At 49.4% G+C, this 12,157-nt stretch overlaps 1 protein-coding gene across 2 annotated transcripts in view; it reads right to left on the reverse strand.

Annotated features, from left to right (window-relative positions):
* Positions 1–4,430: 4,430 nt before the first annotated feature.
* NOS1 (nitric oxide synthase 1) overlaps positions 4,431–12,157 on the reverse strand; it is a 97,759-nt gene continuing 90,032 nt past the window's right edge. For both annotated transcript variants that reach the window (XM_064272263.1, XM_023559459.2), the window contains 5 exons: positions 11,575–11,662; positions 10,072–10,193; positions 8,572–8,720; positions 6,597–6,791; positions 4,431–4,879 (listed from right to left, as the gene is read on the reverse strand). In XM_064272263.1, coding sequence (XP_064128333.1) covers positions 4,757–4,879; positions 6,597–6,791; positions 8,572–8,720; positions 10,072–10,193; positions 11,575–11,662 — 677 coding nt within the window. In that variant the 3' untranslated portion in view covers positions 4,431–4,756. The remainder of the gene's footprint in view (positions 4,880–6,596; positions 6,792–8,571; positions 8,721–10,071; positions 10,194–11,574; positions 11,663–12,157) is intronic.

A 12,157-nucleotide genomic window follows, 5' to 3' on the forward strand; every position in this document is an offset into this window, starting at 1 on the left:
ACATGGACTTTGGGCAAAACCTGATCCCTTTGGAAACCAAAGCAGGTGGCTGCTGAGAACAAGTCTGGCAAGAAAATCCTGTGGTTTTTAGGCCAGTGTCCATTGGCCAGGGGTCAATTTTCTGTCCAGGCACCTGGGCATGGCTGGACTATGGAAGGATTCACCTATTGTCTCAGGGAGAAGCTGGCTTTCATGTCAGCACTTCAACTGCCTCTTTCCCTTGAACCTGTTTTCCTTAAGAGTTGCCTTTCTCAGCTAGTGGCAAGACTCTTTAATTTCTCATTTGTTCTCACCCTCCACAGCAGGTGGGCTCCCAGGTCCTGTAGATTCAACCTCTGGAATATCTTTGTCATTACACTCGCCCCTACCCTCATTCAAGCCTTGGTTCCTGAAATAACTCATCGCTGGCTCAACTGAGCAGCCATTCACACTCTATGTTGCCTCCAGAACATTCTTTTCCAAGCATAACTCCAATTGCCTTAATTTCCGCCTTTTGAAAAACACACCTGAGGGTTCCCTGCCTATTGAATAAAGCCTAAATTCCTTGATATGCCACTTACATCACATAAACAGAGGCTGGGTGAGGATCTGGGCTCAGGTCAGCTTCCGAACCTCTACTTGGTGGGTCTGAAGCATTCCCAACGAAGAGAGACACCTGGCTTCTCAAGCCAAGGAAACTAAGGAAGCTCCTTCTTCTCCCAGGCAGTGTAACCACACATCACTTCTTTCACAACACGAGGCCCAGGAATTCCAGGACCTGGATTCATAGTGCTGCTGGGAGCCATGGCTACTTACTGTTTCATGCGATGTCTCATTCCTCCTGGCCAAACTCTGTATTACAAGGTCACTTCAATTCAAGATGGAGAGGGAAAGAAATGACCTGCAGGCTGGTTAACTCCCAAAGGCCCAGTAAACCATCTATTTGCTCTCTTTTCTGCTAAATCAGGTTTTGCACACCTTTGGTTACAGTCTACCAAGAGGTGCCTCAGAAGAAAGGCCTGGTAATCTACTTCCAAAAACTCAGCCATCAAAAACCCTAGGCAGCATAGTTCTTCTCTGACACACGTGGGGTTGCATGAGTTGGAATCGACTTGGCAACTGAGGTTTTTAGCACTGGCTACCGGGACTGAACTAAAACCAACCACAAGGGGGAAGCATTTACCCATCCTGAACCGGCCTCTGATTCTCGCTATGCTTACTCATTACAGCGAGGCTTTCTGATATCAGAAATTCTGGCAAATGCGAGAAACACAGCGGACTCATCTCCTGTTTTCTAGCCAGGAGTTATGAAGCAGCTTGTGCTGGGGGTTGAAAGGTGTTTACTTAAAAAAAAAATCCTTGGGGAGAAAGATGAACCTTGGTTATATAATCATTTTTTGGACTCCTTGTTCCCAGCTGCCTGCCTGCTACCACAAAGGCCTGAATAGATACAAAAAAGGTACCTGGCATATTTAAGTGCTCATACGTATTTATTAGGTGATGTTAAAGCATTCATATATAAGGCTTGATTTGGAAAGGGGAGCATGGATAAATTCCTCTTTGAAGAAGGCTGGACACAGGGATTCTGGCCCTGGGGAGCTAGTGACATCTAAGGGCGCATCTCAACAGACTCAAAGGCATGGCAACAAAGGCCCCCAGGACAAAGCTACTAGGAGCTGGAGTCGCGTTTGCAGGAAAGAAGAGGTTTACACTTGGCTTCTCTCCTTGTTAGGAAGGGCCTGGTGGAGGAGGTTGAGCATTTGGTCTTTGTGTTCATGGAAGACTGAGCAGGAGAAGATGGGATTAAAGGCAGGAAGGGTTATAACTGGCATAGAGTCAAACTGCATCTGCTGGAGGTTCAGACACCAGTGGGGGGCTGCCCAGGAGGGTGGAGAAAGACAGGACGTTGTCTGCTCTTCAGCTCTAAGTCTTGGAAGTGGGCTCCTCTGGGGTCTTGGCTCTTCTGTTGTAAGGCCCCTTCAAAGACGACCAGGGCTCTTCTTGTTGTTGGGTGCCGTCAAGTAGATTCCAACTCGCAGCGACCCCGTGTAACAGAGCAGAACTGCCCCATAGGGTTTTCTAGGCTGCAGTCTTTATGGGAGCAGATCACCAGGTCTTTCTCCGGCAAAGCTGCTGGTGAACTGCCAACCTTCCAGTTAGCAGCCTAGCGTTTAAATGTTGTATCATGCACAGTATATAAGGGAAATGCAGTGTTTCTGGATAGCAAAACCAACCAACCAACCAACCAGGGTGTGCTGAATGCTACCCTTCCATCCCTGGGGGCCCAGAGCATATTACTCGAGGCTGGGGGTCACTGAAATTTCTTGGTTCTCTCTGGGAGCTGCTTCATTTTGAATTTTCACACTTATGAGTAGAATAGGACTGTTATCACGTTTCCTCTGAGGTGGTCACCTCAGTAGGTTGACTGGCAGGGAGAAATCACACTGGCCCCAATTCCAACTGAAGGCTTTGCTCTCTGTTCTTGGTCAGAATCGAGGGTAATTTATTTGTCAAAATTCTTTTATCAGGTTAAAAAAATTTGGAACCATTCTTAGAAGACCAAAAGACTGGGGCCAGGTCCTTCACACCCTGGGTCGTATTTCTTGGAGAAGCAGCAATGTGGTACCTCATTACAGAGTCCCTCTCCAACCTGTTTCTCTTCAACTGGAATCCAGTCTTTTATCCCCAAGGGTGAAGCAAGGAGCCCCATTTCAGGGAATAAAAAGTTACAGTGACGTTCTTCACTGATGTTGTTTCCAGTATCCAAAACCTTAAATGTTCAGTCCATTCACACTCTTTATCTTTATAGGATCACAAGTTAGGGAACCCGAGGAAAAGTAGCTTGTCCAAAGTCACATGGTGGGACAGTGGCAAAGATGGGAAGATTCTTATTAGCAGTGTGCTCCCTTGGACAATATTACTTCCGGGCTTTATGGATGGGGCTGTCTGGGGAGGCGGTCCACGGATGTGACCGAATTAAGAGATGGTGGCTGGGGTGGGTGATCCATTACATGGTTCTTTGCCATTGGGCTGCAAACTGGTGTCAATGCATTGGTGTCAACTGGTCTAAACACACCTAGTTCTGTGATTCCTCTTTCACTGGGAAATTTTCTCATGATCATCGCCCCCTTCGTGGGCCCTTTAAAACCAGGACAATTAGGGACCCTCCATGTATTTCAGGGACACTTGCATGGATCCTTAATTATGGATGTGTGAAGACTTAGCCTGGGCCAAGGGCAGGTTCCTTGGCACCGGGGTCTGCTGGCAACACGCTTGCAGAGGCAAGAGGACAGATGGAGACCCAGGCCCGTGACACACACACGTACAACCAACACATCTTCATAAAAAAGGAGATGCTGAGGGACAGGCTCAGAAAACTCTTCATTCAGTTCCTGCAGCCTGTCCAGGGGGACCCCAGAACACGAAACCCAACACGAGCAACAGCCATGCACTCATGATATGCCCTTATCCGAAGGACACAGAGGGGGAAACAGAGTTTCATAAGGGCCACTGCGGATTATAAAGCCATTGCATTGCAGCGGGTGAACACAAGGAGAGAGACGAAGAGGGCCCAGGAAACCACGGAGGGGCGAGAACCCAGGCGAGGGGAACCAGGACGCAGCAACAGGATGCCAGGCGCAGCGAGGTCACGTGGAGTCCCATAGAAAAGATTCAGGAGTGTCTGTGCTTCCAAAACCTCAGCCTCCCCAGCTACAGCACCGGGAGGCTGACCTGACATTCATCCGGGCAAGAGGGGTCCAGTTAGGAGCTGAAAACCCTGTCAGAGGAGAGCCAGGAAGGGGGTTAGTAGGGTAGTACCAGGGCTGTTCAGGTTCCTTAAAGCGACGCAGTAAGCTTGGGCTTCAGTGGCTTCATGTCTTTCATTTCCTCATTCGAGTCCCAATGTCTTGGCCAGGACTTGATATGTAGTCGGGACTCATCTTCTTGAGTGAATGAATGAGTGAACAAATGAATGGATGCTCACCAACACAACCAGCAGGGGAGAGGGACAGTAAAGGTGCTTTGTGACAATCAAGGGAGTCGCCATCTTAAAGGCAATGGTTTGAACCTACAGGACACAGAAGTTTTTTTGAGGCTGCCACGTTGTCTTAAGGTTCCTGGGTAGTGCAAGCGGTTTGTATTGGCGGCTGAAGTCCTTTCTGACTTAATCTAAGTGCATGTGTTTGTGGTTTAGAGATGTTCTGTAGGAACAGTGTGGGGAGGGCATTTGGTAGTAAGCTCATGGTCAAGGTTGATGTTTCAGGGGGCTAAGGTAAGGCTTAGACAGTGAGACTCAAACTGTTCCCAGAAATTTCTAGGGGATGAGTGGGAATTGTCAAAAAGAACATTAATTGTAATTTGGATGCATGGAAAAGGCCCTAGAGATTTGTGGGATGAGGGTTACGGTGTAAAAGCCAGGGGTAGTGGGTAGGGGTACAACTTCCCAAAGGCCAGAGCCAACCTATCACTAGGGGGCACCCCAGGAGGAAGCTAGCATCCAAAACAGGGGTCCACACACTTGAGCAGGCCTCACAGACCCTGGAGAGCTTGTTAAAACACAAACCAGGGTTTCTGAGTCAGCTAGTCTAGGGTAGCGTTGGGGGAGTCTGCATTTCTAACAAGTCAGTAGGTGATACTGAAGCTGCTGCTGGTCCAGGGACCACTGTGGGAACCACCGACCCAAAAGAAAGCCACGGTAAATGAAGTCAGACATCCCGGCCCACCAGGACCCCGTGAAAGGACTCTGCCCACCCCTTGCCCATGGGATGGAACCGGCTTACTCGTCTGTATCTTTTTTGCTCTCTTCAATGAAGGCAATGGACTCAGATCTAAGGCGGTTGGTCACTTCATACGTCCGCAGGGTGACCCCAAAAATATCCTCATGGTACCGGTTGTCATCCTAGCAGAAAGAAACAACCAGGGAATAGTCGTCAAGTGCCAGGCAAGAGTATGGAGCGTTCTAGACAATGGTAGCCCTGGAATGAAACTATACCTAAAGAGGGTGGTTCCTAAGGAGATGAGGCTGAATTCAGTGTCCCCTGGGTCCCTTTGGTCTCCAAGGCTGTTTCAGTAACACCCTCTACCCTCCAGGGCACGGGTCTCCTCTGGGCTAGGTTGCTGCTGCTTTGTCCATTCTGAGGTCAGAAGTGATGAGGCAAGAGGAAAACCTCCCCTTCCCCCTTTTCCTCTCTCCTCCTTTTTCCTATAAGCTCAGATCTGAGGAATGCTGGGTTCAGTGTGAAACATCATAGCCCATAGAGGAGATCAGCAGAGATGGGAAGAAGCAAAGTGCCCACTTAGCACCCAGGAAGCACTTTCTCATGGCTGTCCCGAGTAGAGGCTTCCTGGGTACACGTGAATTTTGCCACAAATCTTTGTTCAGCTTTGCTCAGGAACAAACAAGAAAAGAGAAGAACCTCCCTAGAAGCCTCAAGAAACAGCACAAGTGACATTTAACTTGTGGCAACTGAGAGTTGCTGAAATGCTGGAAAATTCTTTGGCGGAATTCAGGAACAGGCAGCAAAGAGTATCCTCAAAGGGCAGCGGACTGACTATTAAACGGGAAAACGTGGCTACATCATGGTACAGCTATACTGGTTGTAAAAATGTTGGCAAATAGCCACTGCCCAAACCCTCTGGGTGCTGCCCCTGACCCCCCAGCTGTCCTAGTCCCTTTCTTGGGGCCCCCTGAGCCTTCCCATGATCCAACAGGAGCAAGCTTCAGTCCTGGAGTGGCAGTGGTTGGGGAAAAGTTGTTTGCAGTGAGACGAGTTCAGTTCCAGCATTCCTTGGTCCTGAAGGTTTTGAAGAAAGTTTCCCACCTATATTCTTGGCAAGGGTGGTTTTTTCACTTTATTCTGCAGAGTCCTGGAAATCTATGGAAGTGTCTCCTGAGGGTCATACCAAAGAGGCCCAGTGTATGGGGTGGGGGTGGGGGGCCCACAGCTCTTCTCTGACCCCAGACATTTCTACCAGAAAGTTCCTTTCTTACTGGGATTAAGCATAGACTTAGACCAAGGGCTTCTTCTGCAAAAATGTTTGACTACTGCTCAGCTAGGGAAGCAGGGGGAAGAATGGGATCACCCTGGAGGTTTCTGAAGCTCTGGGATTCTGTTTTTCCTGTTTAGGGCAGGTGTTCATGCAGCCATGACTGTGCTTACCAGCTGTGACTAACATCTACTGGGCCTTTGTATAAATTAGGAAAAGGTGCCCCTTCTTCTGGGCAGACAAAGCTCCATGCCAGGGCACATAGCCTAGAGAGCCAAGCATGAGGTGGCTTTTAGCCTCCACTGCTCAGGGGAAGTATGGTGGCTTGGTTCTGAGGTCAGGAAAAGTTGGGTTAGGATTGTCTCTGACCTGCTATGCAGGGGTCCACTCTCTTGTTATTTTGACACACCAAAGCCCCAACCATATTTCATACATACACCCACACCTGCACCCCCAGCCTTCTTTCCTTCTCTCAGAACGACCTGTATCCTCTACCCCAGTCACAAGTGGAAAAATGGGAGCAGAGATGTCATCATGGCTCCCTTAGTCATCATGGCAGATGGGTGAGGAGGGGGAGACAAGAAACCAGATCCTGGAAAAGGGATCCAAGAAGCCGGCCTACCACTCACCCTCAGTCTACTGACGAACACGCCGGCGTCCTCCACTGAGAGTTTCCCCTGCTGGGTCACGATGCGCTGGATGGCTTTGAGGACATCAGCGGCCATGGTGACGTCCCCGCAGACATAAATGTGGCCCCCTTGCTCCTTCAGGGCTTGGTACACGGGCTCAGCCAATTGCTCTTGAAGGATGTCCTGTACGTACTTCTGCGGGGAACGGGGCAGGGGACCAATGAGAAGGGGCTGGGCTGCTCCTGTGTCTGCTTACTTCCCCCCAGGAAGCAGAGCCTGAGCAGGGTAGTTTATTCTGTGAGGTGATCCCAGGGGACAGGAGCATGGGACTGGGAAGAGGGAGGGAAGGTGACAAAGCCAACCCCAGAGTATGTACATGAGTTGCTCCTCACTTTGGGAAGTGGAGCTCAACTCTGCTGAGGACCCCCTGGAGAGCCATGTAAAATGCATCCCAGAATCATGCCCTGGAGGGGGAAAAGGGGGGTATTATCTGTTACTCTCCCCCAGCGGTCAATGGTGGCTCTGAGGGGTGTTAACGCCTGCACACCTCCAGGTATGGGGTTCATCACTACGGACATTCTATGCTGGGTACCAGAGAAGCCCCAGGGCAGAAGCAAGAGGTACAGGGGCCAGGTGAGGGGCTGTCAGGTTCCACCTGTGCAGAGCTGACTGCTGCAGCAATAGCTGGCATACAAGGTGAGCCAAGAGGCTGGGGGGGGGGGCACAAGATAATACAGCCCCAGGGAATGTGTCTGGTGTCTTCAGGATGCCTTTAACTTGTCCGCAAGGGTTGACGTTCAGCACAGCTGGGGCAGCTGTTAACCCTTTTGTGACCCAGTTATTTTTCCATTTTAATATTTTGTTGATACTATGTGCTTTTGGGTTATGTGTTTTCAGTCATGGAAGGCATGCTGAATCATTTAGTACGTCTGAATTTTTAATAGGTAATATGGTTTTTGTTTTATGCCTCATTCCACAAATCATACTCTCAGAGTCCAGAGGCACATGTCTAACTCCTGTGAACACAAATTCTACCCCAGACTCCAGAGGTACATATGTGTACCGTATAAAATTTTTTAAAATTCATGTTTTCCTACCAAAAGTTCAATGATTCAGCACCACCTCATCCCATACCCTGTAAAAACATTAATTTGCAGTGCACACCTGTTCTTTCCATTTCTAATTGTTATATAGGGTCTTGCCTGTTGGTAGCACATACTGTCGGTGGGACTTTTTGTACCCCAGAGGTACAAAAAGTAAGCAGTAGCTATATATACCGCCGATCCTAAAAGGGTTTTGGAACCATTGGCAAATAGCCACTGCCCAAGCCCCCCGAGTGTTGGCTCTGACCCCCTCAGCTATTCTGACCCCTTTCCTGGGACCCCCTGGACTTCCCCATGATCCAGTAGGAGCAAGCTCCAGTTCTGCCTGTGTCCGTTCTAATTAGTTGGTGTCTCTTATAAGCTGCTAAATACTTCAAATAGATACATTTCCTCTCCATATCTAAAGTCTAGAGGAATTTCGCCAGAAGGGAATTCAGGAAGGGTAAGAACAGGGCGGGGACGGTGGTGGTTCCCTGGTAGAATTCTCGCCTTCCACGAGGGATACCTGGGTTTGATTCCCAGCCAAAGCTCCTCAAGCACAGCTAAACCCATCTGTCAGTAGCGGCCTGCATGTTGCTGTGATGCTGAACAGGCTTCAGCAGAGCTTCTAGACTGAGGCAGACTAGGAAGAAAGGCCTGGCAATCTACTAAAAATCAGCCTATGGATCACAACAATCCGATGTGCAACCAATCACGGGGATGGCATGTTCTGTTGTGCATGGGGTTGCCATGAGTTGGGGGCCAACATGACGGCAGCTAGCAACAACAAGAGCGTGGTTCCTACTAGCAGGCTGTACATACATGTGTGAGCGAGTGTGAGTACATGTGTGTGTTGGGCTGGGACAGGCAGACTGTGAACAGGCTAGGGTTACCTTTGGTTTCTCTGGTTCCCGGGAGTAGGCCGTGTACAGCTCTCTGAAGACCCCCTTGTTCTTGGCCTGTAGGGTTTCTTCCTTGTAGATGTGGTCTATCTTGGATTGCCGGCACCCAAAGACCAGGACCATGGGGCAGGGACTCATTCCTGCGGGCCAGGAAAACCTTGTGTTACTAATGGCACTGATGCCTGATTTAGGGAGGTGGTCAGTGATGCCAGGGGTGGAGTGCTGTGACCTTAGTGTGTGCCATGTAGATAGAGGACACGAGCACTGGGGGCAGGTGGGTGTACACATACGTGTGTACTCAGCACATACGCACACACATTCGTATGTGTACACACATGCACAGAGGTCAACCCACATACATAAACACACGTGCACAGTTCAACCCACACATGTACACACATGTGCATATGTACACACAGTTCACACACGTACACACACGGAAAGAAGTAGGTGAAGTCTGTTCAGACTCTGGCAGACCATCTGGGTGCCTGATGCCTTCCTTCTACCTCCCTGGCTACTTAGCGGCCCCCACCATTGGTGAGTGCTAAGAGCCCAGCTCTGGGGCTAGACTGCCTGGGTATAAATTCCAACTCTGTACGACGGCGAGCAGCTTACTTAACCTCTCTATGCCTCAGTTTCCCCATTTAATAATAATAGTATCTACCTCACAAGGTTATCGTGTTGTAAAGCATTAGAACCATTGCTACCAATAGCAAGGACTTTATAAATGGTAGCTATCCTGTTGGGATGACAGCTTCACAGGACAGGTTTTTTTTTTTTTTTTTCCTGTCTTGTTCATTTAGATGCCCCAGTGTCTAAAACAGGGTTTGGCACTTATTACCAAAACCCAACCCATTGCCATCAAGTCAATTTTGACTCATAGGAACCCTATAGGACAGAGTACAACTGCCCCACGGGGTTTCCAAGGAGTGCCTGGTGGATTTGAACTGCTGACCTTTTGGTTAGCAGCCGTAGCTCTTAACCACTGCGTCACCATAGTTTCCTTGGCACTTATTTAAAAAAAAAAAATCAATAAATCCATGTTAAATGCATGCTTTCTCCTCTCAAAGCTGATTAGTGGTGGGTCTCAAACAGCAAGGCCTGCTCTTGGGTAACAGTCTTCGGGACAATCACATACATGGATCCATTTGATAAGGCTTAATGCCTGGCCTTTGTGGTGCTATTAGAATTTTAACAAAAGGTTATATCTTAACAGTCAAAGAAACGTCCTCTGGGAATGGAAGTTCAGGATCTTAAGATAGGCTGTGGGTAAGATTTGTTTGGACACAGCATTTGAATAATACCGTAATGCCATGAACTTTACAGGCCAGCTAAGTCCTATGTTCCCTCTATCGCACCCCCCAGCCCCCACTGTTCCAGGCAGTGATACAATAAGTGATAAGTTCATCATTCCACAGGGCTGTTGAGACACAGGCAGGCCTCCCCAGGCCCAGGGGGTGAAAATCTAGAGGCTGCTGGATGGTGACCCACCTTTGTGTTGGATATCAAATTGGCGCTGCTGCCAGAAGCTTCGGAAAGGGGCGATGCCAGTCCCCGGGCCAACCAGGATGCAGGGCACTTGGGGATTTCGGGGAAGGCGGAAGCTAGGTGCTCTGGACAAGGAAGAGAGAGTCAGCAGGCTTGCTGAAGTCAAAGCTGATCGACAATTGAATTTTGGGTAGACCAGATGGGTGTCTTGGGTGGAAAATTGGGCGGAAACACATTGGGTAGAAATACAACAGCTCTTGTGCCCATTTTCAGGTAGGAGCCCCACAACTTAGGGAATTCCCAGAACCAGAGGTCCTCAGAGCCTGAAGAGCTCTCCACACTCCAATGTGCCTCATTGCTGAGCCAAGCCACAAAGGGTGGTGGGATTGATTTCACCCAGGGTTTCTCAACTCTGGCACCATTGACATTGGGGCCGGACACTTCATTGTTGTGGGGGCTGCCCTGTGTATTGCAGGATGTTGGGCAGCAGCCGCAGCCCCTACCCACACTATGCCAGTTGCACCCCCAGCTGTGACAACCAAAAACATCTCCAGACATTGCCAAACGTTGCTTGGGAGGCAAAGCCACTCCCAGCTGAGAACCACTGACTTAACCATACATCCGGGGGTCACTGTGCAAAGAAATCACCTGGGGGGTGTTAAAAGTGCTGATTCCTGGGCCACGTAGTACGTGTGGGCTCAGGACTCTGTATTTTTGAAGGAGGCTAGGGGATTCTGACGCCGATAGTATTTGGACCTTATCTTAAACATTCTGCCCTCAGTAGCTGAGAAAAATGGTTGGCCAAGGCCACTGTTCAGGCAGAGAGGTTACCAGTATCGGCTGACAAGGCAGGTAACTATAGTGGGCCTAAGCTCAGACATACCATTAAAGCTGAGTTTGGGGCAAAAAGTTCAAACTGATGGGGGTGCTCAGATCTCCCCCATCCCTAAGAAACTGGGAGCAGATAAGGGTAGCCAGCAGAATATGGATAGAATTTCCACTAGTCTGTAAACTCTATGAAGGCTGAGTGTTTTTGCCTGCTTCTCCACTGTAGGCCCCAATATCAGTTGCTGTCAACTCAGTTCCAACTCACAGTGACCCTATAGCACAGAGTAGAACTGCCCCATAGGCTTTCCCAGACTGTAATCTTTATGGAAGCAGACTGCCATGTCTTCCTCTTGTGGAGTGGCTGGTGGGTTTGAACTGTTGAGCTTTTGGTGAGCAGCTGAGCACTTAACCACTGCACCACCAGAGTTCCTCCACTGGAGCCCCAGCGTCTAGCATAGTACATACAGTTGATAAATATTTGTTGCGTTAGATTGACTTTGACAAGAGGACTTGCTTAGCTTGTCATGTTCCCTGATTCCACTTCCTTAACAACCCAAGTGACCCATCCGTCTCTCTAGAACACTGAACAAATCCTTCTGGCTGGTCCACCCACCCCAACTCACAATGTCAGCATCCAGTTAGGGGTCAGCTGCTCATTTCTCTTCATTTGCCACTTACCCTCTCACAAAACAGGGGACCACTTCATCAGCCTGTATCTGGTTGAGCCAGGAGGAGCACACGCCGTGATGAATTGGTCCTTCTCCATCTAGCAAAACAACCAAGGTGGTCCGGCTGGGCTACTGCCTTCAAGCTCCCCCTATCACTCTCCTTCCAACATGTAAATCTACCAATGCCAACGCTAAGTTTCTGCCCTGGGTCCACTGTTTACTGCCCTTTCTTTAAAAGGGAAAAGGAAAATGGCCTTGCTAGCATGAGCATGTGGCTGTGTGGTGGACCACGGCTCTGTAGGGTGGGTGTGGGTTGGATTCCAATCCTGCCCACTGAGGTCTCAGTGGCTTGCTGGAATCCACATTTGAATTGCATTGTCAAGGAGGGAAAATACCAGAGCAGAGGTTGGGTTATCTGACTGGCCTACAACTAGCTGGACATCATGCAGCAGAGAGCGCCCCTACAGGAATGTGGGTGCTAGCGTGTTCTAGTTGCTGCTCTGGGGGGCCTGTGGGGATGAAGGGAGTATAAGGGGATTTCAGGGACTGGGAGTGGCTGAGCCTTCCAAATGTACACCTGGTCTCCTTCCTAA

Source organism: Loxodonta africana, chromosome 19 (assembly GCF_030014295.1).
Source record: "Loxodonta africana isolate mLoxAfr1 chromosome 19, mLoxAfr1.hap2, whole genome shotgun sequence".
NCBI lineage: Eukaryota > Metazoa > Chordata > Mammalia > Proboscidea > Elephantidae > Loxodonta > Loxodonta africana.